The sequence below is a fragment of the Sorex fumeus genome, unplaced genomic scaffold (assembly GCF_029834395.1).
Source record: "Sorex fumeus unplaced genomic scaffold, SorFum_2.1 ptg000122l, whole genome shotgun sequence".
In the NCBI taxonomy this organism is placed as follows: Eukaryota; Metazoa; Chordata; class Mammalia; order Eulipotyphla; family Soricidae; genus Sorex; species Sorex fumeus.
Window position 1 is genome coordinate 50,695,353 of NW_026606179.1, and position 27,647 is coordinate 50,722,999.

The following is a 27,647-nucleotide window of genomic DNA, read 5'->3' on the forward strand; positions in this document are numbered from 1 at the left end:
GCAGGGCCAGAAGGAGAGCTCAGTGGTCTATGCACAGTCTTGCATGTGGAAAGTTCAGATTTAATACCCCACATCAGGGTCCTGGAGCACTACCAGGAGTAACCGCCCAAGCTCTGATCCCCTGAGCTCTACTGGGTTTGACCCAAGAACGGCAACAAAAACAAGAAGCATAGCTGTGCCTTTATTGTATGAATCAGCGGGGGAAATGGGATTTGCTGAATGGGACTGTTGCCTCTATCCAGCTATTGCCAAACATCAATCGCTAAAGTCCCTCTTACTTTGGTCAATGCCTAGTTTCTCTCGTTAGTCTTTCTCAGAGAATAGTTGTTTCCTAGTAGTTTCATACCAACACATCCGGTCACATTTCCCAACCAGGTGGGCACTTGACCTTGGGACAGGGGCGGGCACGTGGTCCTCTTGATGTTGAACCTGCCTCCTGCCCACCATGACTGCCTTGCCCCTGGGAGCAGCCATCGCCACCACCAGGGGGCAAAGAACCTCTATCTCCCCCTGTGGGAATTCACACTCCAGCTGGCCAGTGAGGACCCCTCGCCCAGAGCCCCCCAGTGACCCAGGAGTGGGCTCTGGAACTCGCTTCTGGATCTCACCCTGGACCCACCTGAGGGAGAAGCTCTCACCTTCCGCCTTGTTTACCTAGGCTGTAGGGGTCACGGAGGAGTGGGGGTGGGGGGAACCCACCCCGAAGGGTACCAGCACAGAGGAGGAGCGAGTCGAAGGCGGGACTGACTGCAGTCTTGGTGCCTCTGGACCCGGCTGAGCTGCAGCCACTAGACCCTCCAGACATGCCCCCCCCCCCCGACCCCTGCTTCAGTCGCCTCTTGAGCTGGGCGGGGAGGAGCACTGGGTGGGAAGGAGCACCGAGCAGAAGAATTCAGGCCCTGTGACAGTGAGGGCGCCCAGGGTGGCTCAGGGCCGCTTGTGCTGTCCCGGGTGCTGTTTGCCTGCCCTCTCGGCCTCCCAGGGCCCCGGAGTGGGCGTCTCTGGCACACAGCCAGCTGCGCGTGCCCCTCAATGGACAGTGCGCGATGAGCACCCCAGGGGTCACTGCAGCTGGGCATAAGGTCCAGGCTGACCCTGGCGAGCCGTGCATGGGCATCACAGCTCACCCCACCCCCACACTCCAATTGGAATGTGTGTGAGCATCAGGCGGGAGAGTTCGAGCCCTGAGCCCCCAGGAAGCTCCCAGGTACCCCCCTGCCAGGACTGCAGCTAGTGGGCAGTCCCACTGAGCAGAGCTCTCAGCAACCGGACCAGCACAGAGGGAAGGGAAGCGGGAGGGGGCATGCAGGACAATGGAAGCCCGAGATGGTGAGGCTGTTTTTGTTATTTGAAAAGCCCTCTGCCCTTTGACAAGGGAGGAAGCCTGGCTGTGACCTTCACGTTGACCGCCCCCCCCCCCCCCCCATGCTGGAGAATTCCTTTGTCATTTGAAAGGGGTAATTTTTGGGCCAGCAACGGCTTCAGGGAAACGTGACGCATCGGTCCCCTTGGCAGTGAGGACCAAGTGATTGTGAGAGACAGGGGCTCTGGTCACCGGAAGGTGGCCGCGCGTTTCAAGATGTGGCGTTGCAGATAAGCTCCCGAGGAGGGAGCAGTGAACCCCGACTGGCCAGCCTGGCAGCACCGGGGAGGAGGGCAAGGTACGGGTATCTGAAAAACACATTTTGGGAAGCACTTTATGTAACGAGATAGAGTAAGTCAGCTCTGTAGAGTCTGAGTGAGCTCCTGGAGAGATACTCACCACTGCAACTCCGTCCCCCTCACCCCCCGCCCCAAGACTTTCATTCCAACCCAGAAGTGGATTCGAATCCAAACAGCACCAACTTACGGCTGATCCCCCAGCATGCTGCTCAGGAACTTTCCAGAAAAAGTTCAGATGGTGCCTCACTGTATACAGTGCTTGGTTGTTGGAGGCATGATTGTCTCTGCTGCGTGGCTCTATCCCGGGGACCTGCTAGGTGCTGCACCTCCACTTTAAAACAAACCTGCCCATTTCTCTGCTCTGGTAACAACCTGTAAAAATACCCACAGCATCTTTTATTTATTTATTTATTTTTTTGAGATGGGGCAGAACTGGCTGTACTCGGGTCGACTCCTGGGTCTCATCGCTCCTGATGTGCCAGAAACCAAACCCAGGTTGGCCATGTGCAAGGCCAGCACCTCACCCACTGTGCTGTCACTCCGGCCCCACACCTACATCGGGAGAATCACTTGGTGACTTGCTCCTTGCAGATACTCCTCCTATAAGGCCCCTTGTGCTGCTCACTGAGGATGTGACTCAGTGGCCTGAGGCCCTGGGTGTAAGTCCTGGTACTTAGGGAGAAAAATAAGTGAATGAGAACTAAATTTCAGTTCCCATATGAACAAAACCCATACAAGTACATCAGAAGTCCAGGGCAGGCCAATCTATAGACAGAAAGTCGGTCCAGTCGTTACCTTGGACTGTGGGAGTTTGGGGGGATGGGGAGGGTCTGCTTGTGGGTTTGGGGTGATGAAGACATCCCAGTTAAGAGCAGCCCTCTGTCCGTCCCAGCACAACCTTGTAGCCTGAACAGGAATGACCCTTTCCTTGCTTTCACCCCTAGGCCTTGCCCTGCTCTCGGATGCGCACTCCGAGACCATCCTGCCTCGCCTGTTGGCTCAGTATGACCATGGCCTGGACAAACGCACACCGGAGACCAGAATGAAAGTCGGGGAGGTCCTCATGCGGGCTGTCAGGGCATTGGGTGAGTTTCCTTGCTCTGTTTGGACGGGATGATGTGTGTGTGTGGGGGGGGGGGGGTGGTGGCATTGTGGCTTGGCAGCCAAAGTCTGTGCACCTCAAGGCTGCAGTTGAGGGGGCTGGGGCAGACGCCCCTTCTGAGAGCAGCTGCAGCTTTTCATGGGGGCTGGGCTGGGCACCTCCTGCTGGTTGAGCACAGAAAGAAGAGGAGCACCAGCCGGGCCTGGAATGGCACAAGCACGGGCCTGCAGGGGCGTCTGCACAGACACTCTCTTCCGGTTTGCACTCTCTTCCGATGGCCTAACAGAGCCATCAGGGAGGCTCTGTTAGGCCCACTCTAAAGATGAGGAAGCGGGTGGTTTGCTCCTGGCTCCCACAGCTGGTAGAAAGTGTTGAGACTTGAACCCCCAACTCAAAGGAAGTTGCTGTAAAGACGAGCTGAGCATCTACAGGGAGAGAGCCCCCTGCCTGGGTTCGAGTCCAACTGTTTCTCACTCACTGTGTGGGTGCAGGGATGTTTCTTTCGCCCTGTGTGTCCTCCTGTACGAAGTGAGGCTGTTCACTGCATTTACCTCAGAGGTAAGGTGTAAAGGGGAGCTGAGGTATTACTGTGCCAAAGGGCGCCATCAAATTTTGCTCTTGCTAATGAAAACCGAGCTCTTTTAAAAAAATGTGTTTGTTTGTTTGTTTGGGGGCCACTCCCAGCAGTCTTCATTGCTACTGTAGCTCTGTAGCCCTGAGCTCCGTCACTCAGGGCTTGCTCCTGGAGGCCTCCGGGGACCGTGCAGTACCAGGGACCAAACCCAGGCCTCCTGAATGCAAAGTTTGTGCTCCAGAATTCTGACTCTCTCTGCACCCCAGGGAAGTTTGCGCTTTTAAGGAAAGAAATGTTTTATTATTTACTGTTTGGTGACTGCCCACATGAGGGTGGGACAGGGGACCCTGCCAAGCCAGGAAAAAGAAAACTTTCGTTTCCTCTAAAGAAAGGGTTAAAAATAAACACAAACACTGTCCTCCCGTTTGTCATCGATTTGCTGGAGCGGGACCAGTAACGTCTCCATTTTTTTTTTGAGACTTGTTACTGTGTTTGGCATATTGGCATCACGGGTAGCTTGCCAGGCTTTGCTGTGCGGGCGAGATATTCTCAGTAGCTTGCTGGGCTCTTCGAGAGGGGCGGAGGAATCGAACCCACCTTGGCCGAGCTGGCTGCATGCAAGGCAAATGCCCTACCGCTGTGCTATTGCTCCAGCCCAAAGAAAAGGTTAAGTTACATTAAACCAGGGAATTTCTTCATAAGTCCTTAAGACACTTCAGATATTTATATTTGGGGCTGTGTAACAGAATTGAGAATGGTTTCTGTAGTCTGCACTCTGTAAACTTCACCACTGATGGCCATGGCGAGTACAACTTGAAGTTTTAAAGTCAGGCTAACCAGGGCGCCGGAGTATAGCAGGGAGGGCATTTGCCTTGCATGCAGCAGACTCGGGGTTAATTCCTGGCACCCTATCTTGTCCCCTGAGCACCAGCACGAGTGATCCCTGAGTGCAGAGCTAGGAGTAAAGCCCTGATCACCATGCGGGATAGCCCCAAAACAAAACAAACGAACTCAGGCTAAGCACTCATTCAGGTGTGGGCCAGTGGTGTCCCGTCATCACCGAAATAATCCCCTGCCATGTGGACTCATGAGAATTAAGTTGTCTGGAGACTGTGTTCTGTGTTCTCACTCTGAGAGGGATACATTTATCAGATATAATATATGTGATACGTAATAAGTCTGTCTCAGACTGTCCGTAATTAGTGTTTTGCTTTGACAACCATGTCACGTTAAACTGGACTCTTTCTTTCCTTCAGCCAAATAAGCACCTCAGGTGTGCATGCCTTTTCCTCGGTATTCAGTCAGACACTAACTCACTTGTCACCTGGGGTAGAGAGAAAAGAGATCGCCCTTTCAGTTTGACCAGCTTGTCTGTGAGCCCCAGTAAAACTTACCTATAGTACGCTGTAGTAAAGTGAGCCACTGGACTCATTTTAGAGGGAGCCACACCTGCTGGTGCTTGGCCAAAGGTGGGGGTGGGCTCACTGCCAGTTCTATATGACCAAGTTCAATCCCTAGCACCCAATGGACCTCCAAGCACCATCAGGAGTGATCCCGGAGTACTGAGATAGGAGTAACCCTGATCACTGCCAGGTGTGGTCCTCAAACCCCAAAAATCAGTTTATTAAAAAATAAACAGGGGCTGGAAATATAGCATAGCAGGTAGGGCATTTGCCTTGCATGCGGCCAACCCAAGTTCGATTCCCAGCATCCCATATGATCCCTTGAGCACTGCCAGGAGTAACTCCTGAGTGCAGAGCCAGGAGTAACCCCTGTGCATCGCCGGGTGTGACCCAAAAAAGCAAAGAAAATAAATAAATAAAATAAAACATATTGGAGGGGTCAGAGTGACAGGACAGTGGGTGAGGTGTTTGTCTTGAACGCAGCTGGCCCAGGTTCGATCCCTGGTATCCCATACAGTCCCCAAGCCCACCAGGAGTGATTGCTGAGTGCAGAGTCAGGAGTAACCCCTGAGCACTGCTGGATGTAGCCCCCCAAACAAGAACAAAGCAACAAAAACCAAAATAAAGATACTGGGCCTGGAGAGATATATAGGTAAATGCCTTACCTTTATAAGGTAAGGCACTTGTCTTGTGTGGCCGTCCCTCGTTCAGTCGGTCCCTGGCAACAAGTAGGGTCCCTGAGCACTGCCAGGAGTGAGCCCTGACTACAGATGAGTGTGACCCAGAAACAAAAGTAAAGGTATTTAATCACTCACAATTATTTTATAAATATTTTCTTCAGGCTTCTAACTTTAATTTTTTTTTTTTACAAATTGACTTATATGTCTTTTACCTGTAGAGTTTTTCTCTTATATAAAAAAAATCATAAATAAGGATCAAGTATAAATTTTATGTATTTTATAGTCTCCAGTGTTTGAAATAGAAATGATTCATGAAACAATTTAGGTAGTTTCTTTTATTTAAGTCTACTTAATTTTGTATTGTACTTTTAGAAATTGCATCTGAACACGTTGCCAAATTATCAATGACTCCAAATGGTTCTCCATCTGTTCCTTCCACCGGGGCCCAGTGTCGGCATGACAGTAACCTGTGGACTGTTATATATCGCCACATTTCTTTCAAACGTCTTAAATTTTTTACTTTTGATTGCTCCGCCTAAAGTCTTGAGTTGGTATCTGCGACAGCCCTTGACAAATTGGCGTGTCAGTAATCGCTGCCATTTCTCTCCCAGGCGGCAAAGGGGGTAGAAGACATCTGGGGGTGGTGGGGGTGCCTTCAGAGATGGCCGGGGACTCCTGCCCCAATGTCCACCATGCTCTGTCCTCACACACCACGTGCAGCATCTGCGTCTGTCCCCCTGAGCTGGACCAACACCCGCAGTTCTCTGTTCTGCTAAACCAGTGCGCTGCTTTTTCGTTGTTGGTTTTGGTTTTGGCTTGGGGCCAAAACTTACCTTTCGGCAAATTCTCAGGGCTTTCTTCTGGCTCTGCACTTAGGAATGAGTACTGGTGGGCTCAGAGGACCATATAGGGTATACCGGAGATTGAATCCAGGTTGGCCCTGTGCAAGGCAAGCACCCTACCCACTGTACCACCGCTCTGGCCCCTAACCAGTGCTCATCTGTTGACTGTGGAGGCGGGACTGTGCTCCAGGGACACTGGAGACGTTTTTCAGCCATCATTTCTCAGGGGTGGGGAGGATGTAACTGTCATTCAGTAGGCAGGGACCAGGGATGCAGCTCCACATCCACAGCAAGGGATGCTCAGCCCTGAGTGTCTGCAGCTGCTGTGGACATGCTGTTCAGAGTGGCGCAGGTTCCAGCTGCCTTGTGACATCCCTTGGATGTGCTCCTTTAAATCCGGAGCTGCCACATCCTGACTGTGGGTCCTGCAGGCGGCTCATAGCCAGAACCGCGCCCTAGAGGCTCTGTATGTGATGGCATGCCCAGGCCGTGGGCGCCCCTCAGCCCTTAGCGTCTCCTGAGGACCTTGGCCGAATCCCACCTAAATTTGCATCTCAGCCCATTTCAGGTTGTGGTCTCACCGGGGGGAGTTGGAAGACGTCAGTCTTTCCTTTATGCAATCCGTGTACCAGTCCTCTGGTTTGAGGGAGCGTCTGTGCAGGGCTCTTCTTGTCTATTTTAACCAGTTTTGTGAGTGGAAATTTTCCTGGGCGTCTCTCCTGATATCTGCGGAATAACGAGCATCTTCTCAGCGCCTGGGCCGCCTCTGAGGTGATGTTTATGCGGCCTGACCCGCTCTGCTTCTCTTAAACCTGTATGGACTGTAATGCGATCTGCAAACAGAAGTCTCGTTTCCCCGCAATCCCCCTCGCCCTCCGCCTCCTCCTCCAACAAACATCTCTCTTAAAATGATTTCCTGTACTTGGAGCCAAGCTGTGCCCTTGGCTAATATTTATTCTTTTTACTTGTACACGGCTCTCATTTGAATCGCTCATTTGAATCCCACTCATGGGATTCCAGAATCTTTCATGGGGGATAAACAGGCTCAAACATCCTCTGAATCCAAATTCCACTTCCTGCTGCTATCACATTCTAAGTCATAGCAGTCCCTGGGCTATTCGGCAGTCCTTCCAGAGGCAAGGAGTTTTGTTTCTATGTTTTGGGGTCACACCCGTTGATAACCAGGGGTTACTCCTGGCTCTGCACTTAGGAACTCCTCCCGAGGTGCTCAGGGGATCATATGGGGTGCAGAGGATTGGATCAGGTTGGCTGCATGCAAGGCAAATGCCCTCCCCACTGGACTATCACTCTCGCCCCTGGTTCTGGTTTCTTTTTCCCTTCTCAGGATTGTCATTTATATTGCAAGTAGACTTACCATTCTGTGGGTTTCTTTTTTTAGTTGTTTTTTTAAAAAATTTTTTTAATTTATTTATTTATTTATTGAATCACTGTGGGAAAAGCTACAAAGCTTTCAGGTTTAGGTCTCCCTAAACCTGATGTCATGCAAACATCAAACACATTTCCCTTTACCAATACTTATTTTTCACCACGAAGAACCCCAATAAACCCCCCCAGCCCTCCCAATGTCTGTGAGGCAGATGAATTCTAGTTAACACTCTATCTACTTTGACTAGATTCACTGTTTCGCCAATGATGCACCATATTATTTAGAGTTTACACCCCCCAAATCAGACATGCTGAAAAGGCATTGTGAAATGATTTGCTTTCTACAGCTGGGTTCAAGAATTAAATGATGTCGCGCTATTGCGGCAGCGTGGTTTTGGATTTCTGCTATTTTACTTATTAACCCTGGAAGTATTTCTGCTGAGAGTCAGATAATTAAGAGATTGGTTTCTGTGCTCTGGAGCCATGGCCGTGCCGGAGAGCCACTCGGGGGGGGGGGGGGGGCAACCAGTGACCTCGGTAAGGCCCTTCCTCTTTTTTAGTTTTGGGGACTCAAATCCAGGGTCTCATACATGGAAACTAGGAGCCTGAACAACTTTTTTTTTTCTTTGCTTTTGGATCAGACCCAGCGATGCACAGGAGTTAGTCCTGGCTCTGTACTCAGGAATTACTCCTCGCAGTGCTCGAGGGACCATATGGGATACTGGGAATCAAACCCGGGTCGGCTGCATGCAAGGCAAATGCCCTGCCCACTGTGCTATCACTTCAGTCCCCTGAACAACTGTCACTGTCCTCCCGTTGTTCATCAATTTGCTCGAGCGGGCCCAGTAATGTGTCCATTGTGACACTTGTTACTGTGTTTGGCATATCGAATACGTCACGGGGAGCTTGCCAGGCTCTGCCGTGCGGGCAAGATACTCTCAGTAGCTTGCTGGACTCTCCGAGAGGGGAGGAGGAATCAAATCTTGGTCAGCCGTGTTGGCCATGTGCAAGACAAACGCCCTACCTGTTTGCTATCACTACAGCCCTCTGAACAACATTTAAAAAAAAATTTACATTATTTAGAAATAATTTTCCATGCCATTAAATAATTACTAAAATTTAAATTTTTAATTTTGGTGCCAGGAATTGAACCCAGGGCTTTGTGTGTGCAAGGCTTGTACTCTACCACTGATCAGTATATCCAGTCCCCAAGTGATACTTATTAGTTGTGTTCTAATCCAATAAATGGAATTTATCTTTCTTTGATTATCTCTTAAAGAGACAGCATTATTTAATTAGGCGCTTTCTAGTTCCTGGGGAAAACTATGAGCATACTTTCTGAGGAATATTTATTCTTTAATCAAAATAATTGAATGTTTTATATTCCAAATGTAACTGAATATATATTGAGTAGTCAGTTCAATGTTCAATATCTATTGAATTGGTATTGGATGCTACGTAGTCATGTGTTCATGTATAATGAATATTGAATATTAATATTCATGAGTATCACTACTGGGGGGAGTGTTCCTTGCTGCTCTCGGGAAGCCAGAGATGCAGGGACTGGTCCCAGGGACCCCCACACAAAGCCTGTGCTTGGCGCTTTGAGCAGCCCAGGAGCATTTATTATTATTATTATTTTTTTTGCAGTGAAATTACAGGGTTTGTTTGTTTTTTTTTTTTTTTTTTTTGCTTTTTGGGTCACACCCGGCGATGCTCAGGGGTTACTCCTGGCTCTGCACTCAGGAATCACTCCTGGCAGTGCTCAGGGGACCATATGGGATGCTGGGAATCGAACCCGGGTCGGCTGTATGCAAGGCAAACACCCTACCCGTTGTGCTATCGCTCCAGCCCGGAAATTAAAGTTTTTATTTGGAGGTTTCTGTACGGAAGGAGGGAGAGAAAGTGGGAGAGAGCGGGGAGTAATCTGCTCAAAAGAGAGAACCCGGCTTCTCCAAGGGCGGAGAGCCCCTACACACATCCCAGCATTAGACAGGAAAGCATTGAAGGTACACATCAAAGAGGGGAGATGTGGGTGACACATGTGCTCAGGTACCACATGTGCTCGTCCACATGGGCGCAGGCAGCACATGTGTGCCAAGGAGCATTTAATCTTATGTGTAAAAACTCTTGGGCTAGAGCAATAATACAGAGGGCAGGGCACTTGCCTCGAACATGGCCGACCCAAGTTCAGAGCCATGCCCTTGAGGCTCCGTGTGTTATGGCGTGCCCAGACCTTGGGCGCCCCTCAGCCCTTGGTGTCTCCTGTGGTTCCCCCAACCAAGGTGTGATTTCCCCCAAGCCCTTCTAGGAGTAAGCCCTGAGCACCACCAGGTGTGGCTCCCCCAAAGGTGTGTGTGTGTGTGGGGGGGGAGTAACTATAAAAAATGAAAAACCTTTTTGGTGACTCTTTGATTTCCTTGGATCCTTAAGGGAAGCACTTGGTGAAAGGACATGCATGCCCTCAGGGCTGATACTCAGCTCCTTTGTCAGCGGTGAGTCTACTAATGCCTCACAGAAAGAGAAAGTGTGCTGTGGCTTCCATGGAACTCCTCAGCCCAGTCAGTCATCTCTAAAATATGTCTGTCTGTTTCCAGAATGAATGAAAGGACCTGTCAGAGGGATCCGCCGGGTGGGGGTGGGGGGCAGAGCCTGCTGGACAGATGGGCAGATGGCCGCATGCACGGCTCTGTGCAGTCCCGGTGGGCTACACGAGCACCCGGGCTGAGCAGCACGTTGCCCCCCAAGCACAGCGCCGAGTTGTCTTGTGAGGTGGAGCTGGGTCTCCTACTCGAAGTCAGACACGCTGCAGTTTGCACCAATTCAGAAATATCTGCAAATGAGAACAGGCTGTGTTCCGTTGCTCCGTGGGAAGGGCTTCCCTCCAGGGAACTCCCCGGGAAGAGCAAAGAGCAGGGATGAATTCTGGGAATGAGGCATGAAGGGAAAAAATGAAATCGCAGACCCCTGTTGGAGTCACTCAGGAAGGGCAAAAGGCTCTGACGTGGAGGGGATAGAAGGAGCCCTCACTCAGGGGAGTCGGTACCCCAGGAAAGGGCTGGTCCTGCCGAATCAGAGACTAAAGGTGACTGCTGTCCCTCAGACTCTCGGGCTAAAATCAAAAGACAGCCTGCTGAGTAGGAGACAAACATGCATCACACGAACAGCGAATGGCCGAGGCGTAGAAAACACTCATGAAGCTCGGCAACAACAAGGAAACATTCTTGATCACTTGACTTCTCGTTAATCGTCGATTTGCTCGAGTGGGCGCCAGTAACGTCTCCATTTGTCCCTGTCGCGTGCTGGTGTAGCCCAATGGCTACATTCACTTTTTTTTTAATGCTGTGAGAAGCTCAGCAGGGCTGGGGAGTTGTTGCTTTGCATGTAGGAGCCCCAGGTTGGTTCCTGGGACCAGATGGTCAGCTGAGCAATTCATAGGAGCTATCTTGAGCACTGAGCTCAGAGCAGCACCCAAGGACTGCTGTGCTCGTGGGCCCTCAAGCCAGAGAGACAGACAGACAGACAGATGTCCATCGGGGATATGAAAAAGTGTTCCTCACTGCTGGTTCTCAGGGCGGATCAAAATGGCAGTGAGGTGTCACCTCAGGCTAATGAGAATGGTTGACGGTGGAAAGTTAGGGGACAGGAGATGTGAAAACAGAAGCTCACACTGTTGGTGGGAATGTCTTCTGGGTCAGCCTCTGTGGAAAATAATCCAGAGACTTCTCCAAAAATTTGGAAGTAGAACCACCATATGACCCAGCAATTCTGTTCCCGGGCATCTGCACTAAAATATTCATTCAAAAAGAAATATTTGCATGGCTCTGTTCATCACTCTACTGTCCACAAGATCCAGGCTCTGGAAACAACCCCAGTGCCCAAGAATAAGTGATTGGGTCAAGCAATTGTGGTATGCAAATAGTGGAGAACTACTCAGCCGTGAGCAAAGTATTTATTACAACTTGAATAAAACTAAAGGGTGTCGGGGCTGGAGCGATAGCACAGTGGGTAGGGCGTTTGCCTTACACACAGCCAACATGGCCGACCCAGGTTCGATTCCCAGCATCCCATACGGTCCCCCGAGCACCGCCAGGAGTGATTCCTGAGTGCATGAGCCAGGAGTAACCCCTGAGCATCGCCGGGTGTGACCCAAAAATCAAAAAAACAAAAGCAAAAAAAAAACAAAAAACTAAAGGGTGTCATGTTAAGTGTAATAAACCAGAGGCAAATGCCAGGTAATGTCACTCATGTGGTGTTTAGAGACACAGGACAGCGGAATGAACAGAGTCCAGTGAAAATAAACCCTTGAACTCTGATGACAAAACAGAGGTTCCTGAGGGGGGGGAAATGGGACAGACCGAGGCAACCTAGAGACAGTGCGCTGGCAGGGGTGCACTAATGCTGTGAGCAGAAGCCTGGACATTAGCACTGCTGACAGCCCTGTTTTCTCAATCAAAAAAATAGGGGCTAGGGCTGGAGAAATAGCACAGCGGGTAGGGTGTTTGCCTTGCATACAGCCGACCCGGGTTCGATTCCCAGCATCCCATAAGGTCCCCTGAGCACCGCCAGGGGTGATTCCTGAGTGCAGAACCAGGATTAACCCCTGTGCATCGCCAGGTGTGACCCAAAAATAAAAAGAAAAAAAATAGGGGCCACAGCCATAGTCCAGCAGGCCGGGCGCTTGCTTTGCACGCAGGTGATTGGGTTGGATCCCCAAACCTCACCAGGAATGAACTCTGGGCGCAGAGCCAAAAGTAAGCCCTAGCACAGCTGGGTGTGGCTAATAATAATAATAATAATAATAATAATAATAATTGTTATCACTTGATCACTTGACATTCCGTTACTCATCAATTTGCTCGAGCCGGTGCCAGTAACGTCTCCATTCGTCTGTGTCGCGTGCTAGTGTAGCCCAATGGCGTCTGCTCATTCTAGGAACACGAAGAGCCTCAAACTGATAGGTCAGAGTCTTGACAAAGAAGTCTGACCATCTCGTAGGTGGGCGGCCACGCGGTCTTTGACATCCCATGGAATCCAGTGGGTAATGGCTCTAGTCCAGTGGTTGTCTCCAAATCTCATTACGTGTCCAGCCCATCTGATTTTAGACTACTTGGCAAGCGAGACAGCGTCCCTGATTCTTGATTTCTTTATTGTCAACAGAGGTCGGAACTTAAGATTCTTTATCTCATTTGAGTGAAGCGTGATACTCCAAGCATAGCTCTTTCAATTCCTCTTTGGGAGATCTGAATAGTGTTCTCATCCTGTTTTCGTAGGGCCCAGGTCTCTGAGGCATATGTTAATGCAGGAAGAACAGTGGAATCGAAGAGGTGTGCCTGGAGCTGGAGGTTCTTTGTCCTCTTAGCTATTTTTTGACGCTCTTGAAGGCGTTCCAAACTGCTCTCTTCTTTCTGCGCAACTCAGGTGTCAGGTCATTTGTCATGTTGATTTCTCGACCTAGGTACACATATCTGTTGCATTCGGAAGTGGTCGTTCTGTTGAAAGCACATAGAATGTCAGGAGCAAGACTGTTTCTCATAAACATTGTCTTCGTGACAATTGTTAAAAAAAAAAAAAGTGGGTCCCAGGCTTTTAGGTATATTTCTGAAAAAGTGGGTCCCAGACTTCTAGGTATATTTCTGATTTTTCAAACCTGCAGAACACTCCTAAGAGGCTTTGGGAACTCTGTCCCCTGGCAGCTGTGACCTTTTTGTACCCTTTTGGTCACAACTGTCGAAGCTCACACAGGCTTGCAGGGGGCCGGCGGGGGGTGGGGGGTTCTCACTTGGTTCTGGGGCCTGATGGTGTGCCATGAGCCAGGATCTCTCTCTCTTTGATTTTGTTGCTCACTGGCTTGGTTTTTTTTTATTTGGGAGGGCAACCCCAGCAGGGCTTAGGGGTCATTTCTAGTAACGCTTGCAGGACTATGCGTGCTGGGCATCAAACTGGAGCCTGCCGCGTGCCGGGTGGCACCTTCCCTGCCAACCTCCTGTCCAGCCCCTGCCCACTCCTTGTTTCAGTCTAACAATCCCTTTGCCCCCACACTTTCCCCCCAGTGATGAGCCGCTCAGGACCCCATCTGGCCCTGGATGAAGCCCGTAATCTGGTTTTAGAAAAACCTATGATTTGCCCAGAAAGGAGCCAATTCAGCCCAAAGTCTGCTCTAACCACCACCTTCTAGACATGGCAGAAAGCAGAAGAAAATGGAGTCAGTGGATTTTTCTACCAGGTTCCCATGGGGGGAGGGGCACTTTTAAACAACTGCATAATATTTTACCAGGTGCGTAATTGCATAGAGACTACATAGGATGTATTATGTGTAGCTGTACCACAGTTTACACCAGTGTTCTTCACCCCTTTTCCACCTGTGAGCTGGGACTTGCCCTGTAACTGGTGGTTTTCACCACTGACCAGCACTGGGCTGTGGCCATGGTCAAACTCTCAACTATTTCTACAAATGAGCCTTTACTTTCTTTTTTTCTTTTTCACTTGGTTGCACAGCACTGTAATGTGAATTTTCATATATACCGGTCACGGTCCTCCCATTGTTCATCGATTTGCTTGAGCGGGCCCAGTAACATTGTGAGACTTGTTACTGTGTTTGGCATATCGAATACGTCACAGGTAGCTTGCCAGGCTTTGCCTTGCGGGCAAGATACTCTTGGTAGCTTGCCGGGCTCTCCGAGAGGGGCGGAGGAATCGAACTCATCGAACTCGGGTCGGTCATGTTGGCTGTGTGCAAGGCAGACGCCCTACTGGCTGTGCTATCACTCCAGTCCTTCATATATACTAAAAAAAGGCCCTCCCGTTGTTCATCGATTTGCTCGAGCGGGCCCAGTAACATCTCCATTGGAGACTTTGTTGTTACTGTGTCTGGCATATCGAATACGTCACGGGGAGCTTGCCAGGCTCTGCCGTGCGGGCGAAATACTCTCGGTAGCTGGCCGGGCTCTCCGAGAGGGGCGGAGGAATCGAACTCGGGTCGGCCATGTTGGCTGCGTGCAAGGCAAACGCCCTACCGCTGTGCTATCGCTATATACTACCAGAAATAAATATTAACATGTATATGTACATTTTTCACATGTCTGTATTATTCCTCTGCTATTGGTATTTGCCAACATAGTCTTCCCTGCTCAAAGTCTATATTAAATTTGTTGTTGTTGTTTGTTTGTTTTTGAGTCACACCCAGCAATGCTCAGGGGTTACTCCTGACTCTGCACTTATGAATTACTCCAGTAGTACTCGGGGGACCACATGGGATGCAGGGGATTGAACCCAGGTGGCCATGTGCAAGGCAAATGCCCTACCCATTGTACTATCGTTCTGGCTCCCTTAAATTAGTTTTACGCTGAAAGATTGCTGCCTCAGACTGTGTTGAAGGGTGAGATGATGAGCATGGGCTTTGCCTGTAGGAGTCCCAAGCTTGATCCCCAGGACCTCAGGGTTCTCTAAGCACTGCCAGGAGCGGACACCCCCCCCCCTCCAGCAGAACTGGGACTAGCCCCCAGCATTTCTTGGTGTGACCCCAAATAACAACAAAACCAAATAACAACAACAAAATTGGCTTTTTTGAGCCCCTGCTAAGATGACTGTCCATTTGAAAGTTGTATTTTCAAAGTGAATGGCCCACAAAACTCTCTTTTTGTCCTCTTCTGTGATTTTATTGTGTCTTGTTTTAAGAAGTGTGATATGAGGCAGGGAGAGAGCTTCAGTGAGCTGAATGCGTGCAGTGCATGCAGCAGCCCAAATTTGGTCCCTGGAACTGTGTATGGTCCCCAAAACACCCTCAGGAGTGACCCCACCTCATCACATAGCTGGTTGGGGTGGGGGCACCCCTGAGCATGGCAGGGTATGGCCCCACATAAACAGAATACAGTCTTACATTGCTATTCAGTAGCTTCCAAGACTAGTCATGGCATGACAAAAGAAATCACTGTTAGAATCATCTTCACAAAAGGTGTTCAGAGACACACCGTTAATACCAGCAACCCCCAGGGCATTCTCATCAGGTGGTTTCCAGAATGACTTGAACTTTGAATTTTTGAATTTCCTAAATAAACATACTTTTTAATTTTGCGGGGGTTTTTCCCCTTTCACTTTCTATATTTGGGATCTCTCTGTGTAATCAGTCACCCCAGAACAGAGTGACTTATGTTAAAAGCCGTTTACTCTAACCTTTCAGTATCGATATTGCAAGCCACCATGCCCAAAAGGAGGGAAAGAGGAAGGGAGAGAGGGAGGGATAGAGAGAGAGAGAGAAAGAAAAAAGAAAGAAAGAAAGGAAGGAAGGAAGGAAGGAAGGAAGGAGAAAGAAAAAGAAAGGAGAAAGAGAAAGAAAAGAAGAAAGGCAGAAAAAGAAAGAAAGAAAGAAAGAAAGAAAGAAAGAAAGAAAGAAAGAAAGAAAAACAAAGGCAGGGGTGGAGGGAACCTGGGGATACTGGTGCTGGGAAAAGTACACTGTGGAAGGATGGGTGTTGGGATACTGTGTGATTGAAATCCAATCATGAACAGCTTTGTGAGGGTCTGTCCCACAGTGAATCAATAAAAAACAAAACGTTCGATTCCTTGGGAGCAGAGACCACCTCTGCTCCGTGCTGGGGTGGGGCTAGGATCCCCAAGAGCTTCAGCACCCATCTCGCCAGCTCCTCCCCGGGCCCGTCTCCCCCAGAGGCTGGACACGCACCGTTTCCTGCTTTCTGCACGGAGAACGGTATCCCTGAGAAGCAGAGCAGAAGCTGACCCTGGAAGCATCACTGCTGCCACATGCTGCTGTGGAGGAAATGACAGCAGCAGGCCCAGCCAAACGGAGACGAAGCAGCCTCTCATTCTTGATGAAAGCCTTGGTCCGGGGCAGGGGGGTGCGTCCCCTGTGTCCACCGCTTGTCCAGTGTGCACCCCCCCCCCCACACACACACACTTCACAGTGCAGAGGCTCAGTGTCAGTTTCCCCAGTGTCAGTTGCGCTGACTGTTCTCACTCTCCAGGGTGAGCGGGCATAACAGATGTGTGCGGCGTATCGTCTTTCATACACAGTGCTCCTACAGATTGTGCTAATGTATGTGGGCTTCTCCCCAGCCCCCTCTGACAAAAAAAAAAAAATCTTAACGTACTGTTACTCTGCAATTTGCTTTCTTTGAAATCAGCTTTACCGAGGTGTAATTTACATGCAATAAAGAGCTGCCATGCCAAGTGTACCTTTCAGTGAGGTTCGCTATAAATCCATCTAACCTCACGACTGTCAAAATCGAGAGCATTTTCATCACCTTAGCAATTTCCTTTTGTGCACCTATGATCTGACTCTCCGTAGTACCACAGACCTCCCGCTCCAGACTTGCTTGTGTTACTATCGATTGAATTTGTTTTTTTTCTAGGGTTTCATGTTAAGTGGAATCATACCCTGTATACCCTTTTTGTGTCTGGTTTTTCGTTTGCTGGGCATAATTTCTTGAGATTCATTGTGTTTCTGTGTCTCTCAGTAGTTAACTTCTTAGTATTGCCGGGGAGTATGACTTTAGCTGAGTTCAACACAGTTCGCTCCTGTTTATCTGTAGAGGGACATTTACCTTGTTTTGCACTGAACCCCACTTGGTCCCCCAAGCATGGCCAGGGGTCGCTCCTGAGCCCAGAGCCAGGAATAGATCTTGAGCACTATGGGGTGCGGCCCCAATAAATAAATAGAAATAAATTATCCACTGTGAGTTTCCGAGAGAAGAACACGGGCACACGGGACTTGAGCGTTCGGTGGCCAAGAACCATTTCCCTGGCTGGTCCATGGTGATGGACAGATGAAGGACGGGATAATGGAGAAACAGGAACAGGGCCCCAGGCTGGTCAGTAGTCAGTTTATTTTTCTCTCCTCCCAGAGATCTCTCAGTTTACTAAGCACAGTCGTAGTCATAGTTTTGGTCGTAGTCCCAATCATCATAGTTCCCTCATCCTCGTCCTCATAGTCCTTATAGTAGTCCTTATCTTCCTAGTCATCATCTTTCTAGTCCCTTCTTTTCCCTTACAGGGTAGTTACATAGAAATCATAGAGGGTGGGAGTACCCATAGGTGGGGCTGAGCCTTTTCATAACAACAAAGAGATGTAAATCCACTCCTTCAGGGGAAGTTCTAGGAGATTAACTCAAAGACAAAATCTCATTTGAGGGTTCAGCACTCTAGATTACTCGGTGATTCGCTCAAGGGCAGGGTTCCAGCTAGGGTGTATTACTTTCTCCTTTCCTCAGCTAGTAATCCATTTAAACAAGCATATTGAATTTACTTCTTGTAATATTTCTAGTCATTTTGTATGTGCACAGTAAGAGATAAATTAAACTTAAAGGTTGGTTCTTCCAAGGGACTTCTTACTATATATTCCAGACTACAATCCTCAGGCCGGGTTAGTCTTTCCTACCCCCAGCAGGGTCCTTATTCAGTTACTTCTTTTTTTGGGTCATGACAGAGTTTGTCCCATGACCGTGCTTTTAACTTATTATACTTATGCTGCTAAGCTTATCCCCTTTTGATGCCAGGGTAGCTTACGGCTTGCCCTGGGTCCATCTAGTCCCTCGTCGGGACACTCCTATTGGGGGTGTAAGGAACTAAGGGCAACTGAGGCTTAAGTCAGATAAATATGATGGATGCCCAGGAGTAAATATTATTTGGAGTCAATTAACTCCCATGTTACAAAGCATAGCATCAGCTGTCTTCCTGTGTCTGTACAAAAAGGTAAAGGTAAAGGTAAAGACCCTCCCGTTGATCGTCGATTTGCTCGAGCGGGCCCAGTAACGTCTCCATTGGAGACTTTGTTGTTACTGTGTCTGGACATTGCTAAATAAAGCATGCGAATGACATAAAGGAAAGAGAAAAGCAATATAGGATTATTAGTGCTTGATGGAATTGGGTATGCCTCGGGGGCACTGTTGTGGGAGTAACTCAATAAACCTAAGCTCCCTGCCGGAGGAGGAAGGACAACCAATGTTATACAACCTTCCGCCACTTTTTTTTTTTTTTTGCAAAGAGCCAGCTTTAAAAATTTTTGTCCCTATTCTTTTCGATCTCATTTCTTTTTCTCCCATTTTCAGTGCTCTTTATCTAGCGCTACAAACGGTCAGCTCAGAACTTACCCGATTGAAACGGGAAGCATTTGCTCCACCGGTTTCCCGAGTGAGGTGTCCAGCATGGCTCAAAGTGGCACATCTGCCCCAACAATGGACGCTGGCTACTGCCAGGGGGATAGCCAGCTCAGTCCTGGTCACATCAGAAGAATAAAGCGACAGAGGAGCTCCCCTTTTTTTTAAGGGTGTAGAGTGAGGTCACCTGATGGTGCCCAGGGGACCAGAGATAGAATCCTGGACTCACGCATGTGGAAGGGCATGCACCGCTGCCCTTTGAATCACACACACACACACACACACACACACACACGCACACGCACACACGCACACACGCACGCGCATACACACACACATACACGCGCGCGCACGCCCACACACACACACACCCATCACAGAGCTCACTCTCAGGCCTGTAGGAGGCAGTGATTTGCATGCAGCTGGACCCAAGGCCTCCTGCACTTCTTGGCCCCTGGGGCCATGCACAGCACAAGCACAGTGAACATCAAACTTGCAGCCTCATCTCAGGATTGACATCTCACCACTTTTGTCACATTCTCTGTAACAAGAGAGTCACCAGGTTGGACCCCAAGTCAGCAGGGGACTCCTGGAAGGTGTGAGCACTAGGTGATGAGGTCAGAGGGTGGGATTTAGAGGCCCGCTTTCCCAATCTTCTTCTGATTGTCTTTGGGCTTAATTTGCTTCTCTAGTTTCTCGACCTCCCCCCCCCCACACACACACACCCACCCCTTTGACCACACCTAGCAGGACTCAAGGACTGCTCCAGGCACTGTGATGGGGTCATGGCATTGGTGCTTCCACATGGTGTGGTACCAGCCCTCCTTCTGCATATAAAGCTGTACTCCACCCACTGGGTTTTCCCTAAGGTAGAAGCTCATATCATGGATGTTGAACATTTCTTCTTTTCTTTTTATTTATTTATTTTTGAACATTTCTTCTTTTCTAAAGTGGCTTTAAAAGGGCTGGAGAGGGTCGTAGCAATAGCAGAGTGGAGAGGGCGTTTGCTCTGCATGCAGTCAACCAGGGTTTGATCCCCGGCATCCCATATGCTCCCCTGAGCACTGCCAGGAGTCATTCCTGAGTGTAGAGCCAGGAGTAACCCCTGAGAGACAGTATAGTGGGTAAGGCACTTGCATCCCTTTGGAGCACTACCAGGAGTGATCCCTGAGCACAATGGGTATGGCCCAAAACAAGACAACAAAAGTATTAAGCACTTCAAACTAGGGGGGTGGGGATATGGGTGAAGCGGTCAAGCATACACCTGCATTCCTGAAGCCCTGGTTTTGACCCTTGGTACCACATACCTGCTACTCCACCCCTCCACTGCAGTTCCCGAGCAGAACTGCATCACTGCACTGCACACTGAATGTCAGACCCTTCCCAACAGACTCACATCATCAGGAGAGGCCCAAGACAGAAGCCTCAAAGTTGCTCTCTCAGACCTGTTTCAGGCTCTTCCTAAACATTTTGCTGTTTTCCTTTTCGTTCACATCAAAATATTTTCTGGTTTTGCTGTGGTCTCATTTTTCTCATGGATTACTTGGAAGTATGATGTTGAGACTTGTTTTGTAGCCCAGGATACGCTCTTTCTGGGTGAATATATCACATCTCCTGTAAATATCAATTATATTAAGTTGGTTTATAATTTGTTAAAATCAGCAGGATCTTTCCTGATTTCCTGTGTATTTTCCCTATTAATTACAAAGGGGGAAGGAGGGAATCTTCGGCTGTACTTGTAGACTGTCTTACTTCTTCCCATCTGTCCATTTTCACATCTTGCGTGTGCAGCCTCTGACAGGCTCTGTGTGCGCAGGATTATGTCTTCTTGATAATTGGCTCCTCATTGGGCTCTTTAATCCCTGTCTGCAAAGTCTGCATGGTGGGACAGTAAAGTCGCCAGCCCGGCTTTCTCAGGACTGAGCTGGGGCTGGGGCTGAGCCGTGGCGCCCTGAATTCCATCCCCAACACCGGGAAAAGGAAAACAAAAAGACAAAGCACAGCTTTCTGACAAGGAGTGTTTTCACGGAATACCCGTTTCTGATCATTTCTTTTGTTTTGGGAAGGGAGTCACACCGAGCAGTGCTCAGGGATCAGTACTCAGGTGGCAGCTCCCAGCAGTGCTCAGGGCACCAGGTGGTGCTGGCCTCCTGAGGGCAAAGTCTGCGTTCAGCCTTTGGGGGTCTTTCCCTGGAGGTTTAGGTTGGAAGTGATTTGTGTTCACTTGTTTGATTTGGGGGGCGGCCTCCCTAGCCCAGGGGCTCCAGGGGCCACTCCTAGTGATTCTGGCCAACCAGGCCTCTGGTTTATTTTACATGCTGTATTTTTCATCACTAGAATTTAAAATATTGTTCTTCCCCCTCACCTCTTTAAAGAGAAGAAAGCATCATTCTCCTCTGTCTTCAAACTCAAACCAGCTGAGGCTGGAGTGAGGGCACAGCAGGTGGGCATTTGCCTTGCACATAGCCAACCTGTGTTCGATCCCTGGCATCCCATATGGTCCCCTGAGTGATTCCTGAGTGCAGAGCCAGGAGTAACCCCTAAGCATCGCCAGGTGTGACCCAAAAGCCAAACTCAAACCAGGTGGAGGCTGGAAAGATAGGGTACTTGCCTTGCACAGGGCCAGCCCGGGTTCAGTTTCTGGCAGGCACAACATATAATTCCTGGGCACTGCTGGGTGAAACCCACCCCCACCCCAAATAAATAAAATCAAACTTAAATCCAGGTTTCATTCATCAGACTTAAACTAGCTTTCATTATCTGCTCAGTTTAAGAATACAAGATGAGAGGCTGGAGTGATAGCACAGCAGGTAGGGTGTTTGCTTGCATGCGACCGACCCAGGTTCGATTCCCAGCATCCCATATGGTCCCCTGAGCACTGCCAGGAGTGATTCCTGAGTGCAAAGCCAGGAGTTACCCCTGAGCATCGCCAGGTGTAACCCGAAAAGAAAAAAAAATACAAGATGATCAAGAGCTCTATGTGGCTTTCTGTTGACCTTAAATGGAAGCCACAGGAAGGGTTTTTTTTTTTTGTGGGGGGGAGGGACGCACACCAGTTGTGCCCGGGGAGTCACACCTGGCCGGGCTCAGGGGATCATATGGGATGCCAGGGATCAAATCCACATGCAAGGCAAGTGCACTACTCCCTGTACTATCTCTCCGGCCCCTGCACAGGATGATTTCAAGGAGGGCGGAGCTCATCCTAATTACATTTCAGCCATGTCACATCGGCTGCTTGGTGAAGGGTAAGAGTGAAAGAAACTTAGAAGCAGGTGACCTTTGGGTGTTCTTTGGGAATCTGGACAAGAGATGACATAGTGTCAGAGTCTTATATAGGAGGAGGATAAACATGCCCTGAGGTGGGGAAGAGAGTGAGTTCCAGGGAGGGCTGGGGCCCGGCCCCTTTCCTTGGAGTAAGATCACTGCAGACTGTGGGGAAGTGATGTCCTGTGTCATCTTCCGAACAGCACAAAAGACACCTTTCGGCTAGACAGTTCCCAGGGTTTTAGGAGCTGGAGCCTAATACTCAGGGAGCCAGAAATGGTGGGTGAAGACCAGATAGATAATGGGAGATAAATACGGGTCTTGTGAATGACCAAATACATTATTATTATTATTATTATTATTACGATTTTTATACATTTTCTTTTCAGAAGGTAGTTCACAATTGTTCATTACAGATAATATTCAAATACCCACCACAATAAGAGGGAAGTGTGTAAAGGTTGTTGTATTTCTCATTCTGGGGTCATTTAAGCCCGTATATACAAGAATGCAAGCAAGTATGTTAAAACCAAACACACGTGTGCTACTTTAGACACATTAGTGAGCCAGAGTATAAGAGGTCACGTGGCCACAAATGCGGCTGCACGCTCTAGGAAATACTGCGTCACTCTCTTCCAGGAGTTTTATTTTATAGTCTCTGCGTCTTGGCTGTTGATGAGATTACATGGCGCCAGGGGCAGTTTGTGGGTGTGACTGCCAAGCTACTGTAAAACTGGGGATCTGGGTGGAGGAGGCCCAGTCTTGTTCCGAGCAGGCTTGGAGATCTCAGCCACAGGTCCTGCATACCTGGGTTCCTCTGTCAGTTCCTTCATGGGTGAAGCTCGTCCGAGCATATGGAGAGTGGCCGTGAGCATGGCCGTGGCTGGGTTCTGGAGGTTTTCGGCCGCTGGGGCTCTGCTTGAGGCGGGGAGGGAAACTCAACCCTCCCCACTCCGAGGGGCCCTGGTGAAGACAGCCTGGTGCGGGGTCGGGAGATTCTGCCTCCACTTTTATTATTGATCGCAACGTTGCGAAACCATTCATTTTACCATTAAAAGCCCTGCTTTTTAAACTGAATTTCTTTGGAGTCCTGAAAATCACCAGCTGCAAGAAACATTAGCTCTGGAGATACGAAATGCCGTGGAGAGAGGGCCCTTTCTTTCAAGATAATGGCATAATCATACTTGACTGTCTCAGCATTTTGTGCTGCTATTATTTTTATTTCTTGTCTCTGCATACTCTTGTCTCCTCACCTCACTCAGCCATTCCTATTTAGGATGAACTTAAGCATCGATTTGTTTTCCCTAGAGGGTATGAGAAGGACACAGACAGGGAAAGCATCTTTTTCATTTTTATTCACCAGTTTTGGACCAAATTTTTGCCATCTTGTTTGTTCGTTTGGCTTGGGGTTATGGGCCACACCTGGAGGTGCCCGGGGGACCATCTGCAAGACTGGGATTTGAACCAGGGTCGAAGCTGTGTGCTAGGGAAGTACTTCCACATTTATTCTGTCTCTCTCTGTCCTCTTGTCTTCATTTTGGCGTATGTGACTTTAAGATAGTAGACCAACAGCCTAATTGAAATACAATATTCCCTTTAGAGAGAAATGCTGACTTAATTTTCCTTTTTGCTGGACCTGATGGAGTGGCCATTGATTTCATAGACCTTGAGGGATGTTCAATTAGACTCTAAACAGGAATTTAATCTCAGGTCACAGCCTTGCAGATTTTGGAACTGTCACTATTCTGCGGCTAAACATCATTTCTGGGGCATGCTTGTGGGGTTCCAACAGTTACTTGGTGGTGTGGAGTAACCATATCACTGGAATGGTTTTAAGACTTTCATCATTACAGAATTGTAAAGAGAAATTCCACTTAAAATACTGAGCTTTCAGGTCTGGATCGATAGTACAGCGGGTAAGGCGTTTGCCTTGCACGTGGCCGACCTGGTTTTGATTCCCAGCATCCCATATGGTCCCCTGAGCACCACCAGAAGTAATTCCTGAGTGCAAAGCCAGGAATAACCCCTGTGCATCACTGGGTGTGACCCAAAAAGCCAAAAAAAAAAAAATTACTGAGCTTTCATTTTTAGTGGATTATTTATAACAAGCTATACAAAGTAAATTATTTTGGTTCTGTTTTGGGGGCAGGGTTTGGGATTCAGGATGGAGATATGTTGGTGGAAAGGTATAATGGTGGTGGGATTGATGTTCAAATATTTAATTGATTATTGTGAACAACTTTATAAAAATTTTTTTTTTCTTTTTGGGTCACACCAGGCAATGTTCAATGCGGTTATTCCTGACTGCACTCAGGAATTACTCCTGGTAGTGCTCAGGGGACCATATGGAATTCTGGGCATCTAACCCGGGTCAGCTGCATGCAAGGCAAACGCCCTACCAGCTGTGCTATCGCTCCAGCCCCTAAAATAAATTTTATTTATTTACTTATTGCTTTTTGGGTCTCACCTGGCGATCTCAGGGGTTACTCCTAGATTTGCACTCAGGAATTACTCCTGGCGGTGCTCAGGGGACCATATGAGATGCTGGGAATTGAACGCATGCAAGGCAAACGCTCTACCTGCTGTGCTATCACTCTAGCCCCTAAAATAAATTTTAAAAAAAGATACTGAACTTTTTTTGGTTTTCACCTCTTAAAACATTTTTCCATAAACCTGCATCCTTCCCCTCTTCATGTCTAGGTCTTTCTTTGTGTATTTTCCCTTCCAGAAAAACTCCACCATGTTTTTGAAACCTCTGTGGATCATATGTGAATGTGTGTGCATGGTGACTTTTCCCTTCATTTCTTGGTTATGTGGGGGGCTCCCATGCATCGCTGGAGGTACCTGGTGGCTGCTCTGGTGATCCTTCCCAGCTGGCTTGGTGATTCAGTACTAAGCCCCCAGGACGTGGAGTGCTTAGATCTCCCAGTGCTGGGACCACCAGGGCCTCACCCAGAGATACTGGGGGTGGGGGTCTGCCTAGTCTCAGGGATTGAATCTCAGTTGTGTTCAGTCTGTGCCATACTGTGCCCCAGGCGCCTCCCCACCCCAGTGCCTGTTAGAACTGATTCTGGTTGTCTTGTCAGTAACTCGCAGGGGTGGAGTGAGTTACTCTACAAGCAGATTTTCCTTGTAGGGTGACTTGGTATAAACAGAACATTTCAGGGTTTGGGCCCACACCTGGCAGTGCACAGGGCTTACTCCTGCCTCTGTATTCAGTGGACCACGTGGAGCTCTGGGAATCGAAGTCTGATCAGCTGTGTGCAGGGCAAGTACTGTCCCCACTGTGCCATCCTTCTGGCCCCACGAACGTTTCCTCATTGATTTAACTCGTCTTGTGTTCAGGGGGCCATTGCACAGTGAGTAAGCTGGTTAGTGCAGAACTATGGAGCTCTTGACATTCTCTGCTACAGACCGTCTGTGTTAACTTCAGTGGCAGTTGCCAAAAAAGCATTGGGACAGTTTCCTGCACATTGTTTGGCTTTGTCCAGAAGATACTTATCTGTGGTTTTTGTTTCACCTCGCTCCGTTGTTGGCAGCTGTGGAAGGCAGGACTGCTTCTTTTGGTGAGCTCATGTGGAAAATGGGGTCTCTTCTTCCCTCAACGCCCCTCAATTAGAACCTTTCCCCCATTCTCTTCTCCCTTTAAAAACTCCCCTCTGAAGGTCCCTCCTGCGGCTTTATCACAGGAAAGTAACCCAGAGTCAGAGATTATCTCGCCTTCAAATCTCTCTCCTTCCTTCCTAGTTTGTGAAAGGAGGTGGAAGGTAGATTAATATTTACCAAAGCATTGGTGCCAACCTTCTCCGCTGCCCTTCAAGGTGAAGGAATTTGTATTTGTAATGTGGAGGTTATTAAGTCCAAGGCAATAAAGTGATTTGGCGTGGGGTGGGGGAGCGCTCAGGGCTGCTCCCCTGTGGGGCTTGGGAGACCGTTTGCTTCCAGAGAGGGGATTAGGGCTGACGGTATACACGTCCAGCTCCTTAACTCCTCATACTGTCTCTGGCCCCCAGTGATTCATTTTAGATTTCTCCTCTTCCAGTCATTCAGTAGACTCTGTGGCAGTTAGTCTACTAATAGAAGAAATATTTGGAGCCAAGAAGCTCTCTCCATTTCTTTCAAACATCGCTGGTAGGTGGCATGTAGCTATAAGTAGTAGCCCCCACAAAACGTTTGGTTTTTGCATCATATCTGGAACCTTCCCAAGGTCATATTCTCAGCCCGTTGAGATCTCTATGTGGGTCCCACCTGAACATGCCTCACCTCTGTGGTCTGTTGGAAGGGAAGGGAAGCGTCCTGGAAATCTTTGCCACTCAGGGTCCTGTCATGCTCACGCTGCCTCAAGAGGGCCAAAAACATGAGTGAAAACCAAAGGTGATGAGGTGATGAATAAATGAGCATTTTTCCGTGGAGAGAAAAGTAGGTCTTAACATGTAGGCATCACGGGGCTGGAGAGATAGCACAACGGGTAGCACATTTGCCATGCACGTGGCTGACCCGGGTTCGATTCCCAGCATCCCATATGGTCCCCTGAGCACTGCCAGGAGTAACTCCTGAGTGCAGAACCAGGAGTAACCCCTGTGCATTGCCAGCTGTGACCCAAAAAGCAGAAAGAAAGAAAGAAAGAAAGAAAGAAAGAAAGAAAGAAAGAAAGATGTAGGCCTCAGGAGGGGGAACTCTTATTGAGGGACTTCCCAAATTTTCTTGCCCAGTGACTCCTGTGACCCACTTTCCTGGCCAGCCCCATCAAGACCCAAAGATGACTGTGGCTTCAGCCCCCAACACAGCCCCCATGTCAGGGGTCAGTCTCTTCCACAAGGCCATTGATCAGTCACCTCCTGTTGTTAGGAGGTGAGCAGGGTTTCATCTCTCAGCCTTGCCCGAGACTGTCAGGTGACAGTTCTTTATTTGTGCTCTTCAGTCCTTCCCAACTAGACATTGCACTTTGTTTGTTGGTTTGGTTTTTGTTTGTTTGTTTGTTTGGGGGCCACACCCAATGAAGCTCAGCAGTTACTCCTGGCTCTGCACTCAGGAATTTCTCCTGGCAGTGCTCGGGGAACCACATGGGATGCCGGGGATCGAACCCGGTTCTGCTGGGTGTAAGACAAGCACTCTACCTGCTGCCCTATCGCTCTGGCCCCTTAGGCACTGCTTTGAGACACCGGTTTCTCTCCAAACCAGGCCCTAGAAGGTTAAATAGAGAAGGATGAGAATTTGCAGGGGCCTTGAAATGTCAGAGACATGGCTGGGGGGTGGTGAGGGGGGGCTCAGCTGGCCACATTTGTGTCCTTTGTTTTAGAGCGGAAGTTCCTGCAGATCTTAAGAGAGAGCCAAATAACTGTCGTGGTCAGGAGACAGCCTTCTCTCTGCCTGGGAGGCACAACTAGCCCGCAAGCCTCCCGTCCTCTGTCGCGCTGTGACCCGGGCCAGCCTCTGTTACACCTATCTTTCCTGTTTTATCTTCCCCGTGAGTTAATACTTCTTTTCTGTCCACCTCCAATTCTTGGGACCTCCAACAAGTTTAACAGGCACACAGCCCGTGCTTTGCCCGGTAGAGAGGTTACGGGTGCTCACAGCATTCCTGGAGTCCCCTCTGCCTCCTAGCCATGTATGGCTCCCAAAG

General features: G+C 49.0%; 1 protein-coding gene across 1 annotated transcript in view; it reads left to right on the forward strand.

Moving 5' to 3' along the window:
• The window catches only part of TANGO6 (transport and golgi organization 6 homolog), a 165,674-nt gene that overhangs the window by 78,991 nt on the left and 59,036 nt on the right, over positions 1 to 27,647 (forward strand). The window contains exon 15 of the mRNA XM_056135941.1: positions 2,607 to 2,747. Coding sequence (XP_055991916.1) covers positions 2,607 to 2,747 — 141 coding nt within the window. The remainder of the gene's footprint in view (positions 1 to 2,606; positions 2,748 to 27,647) is intronic.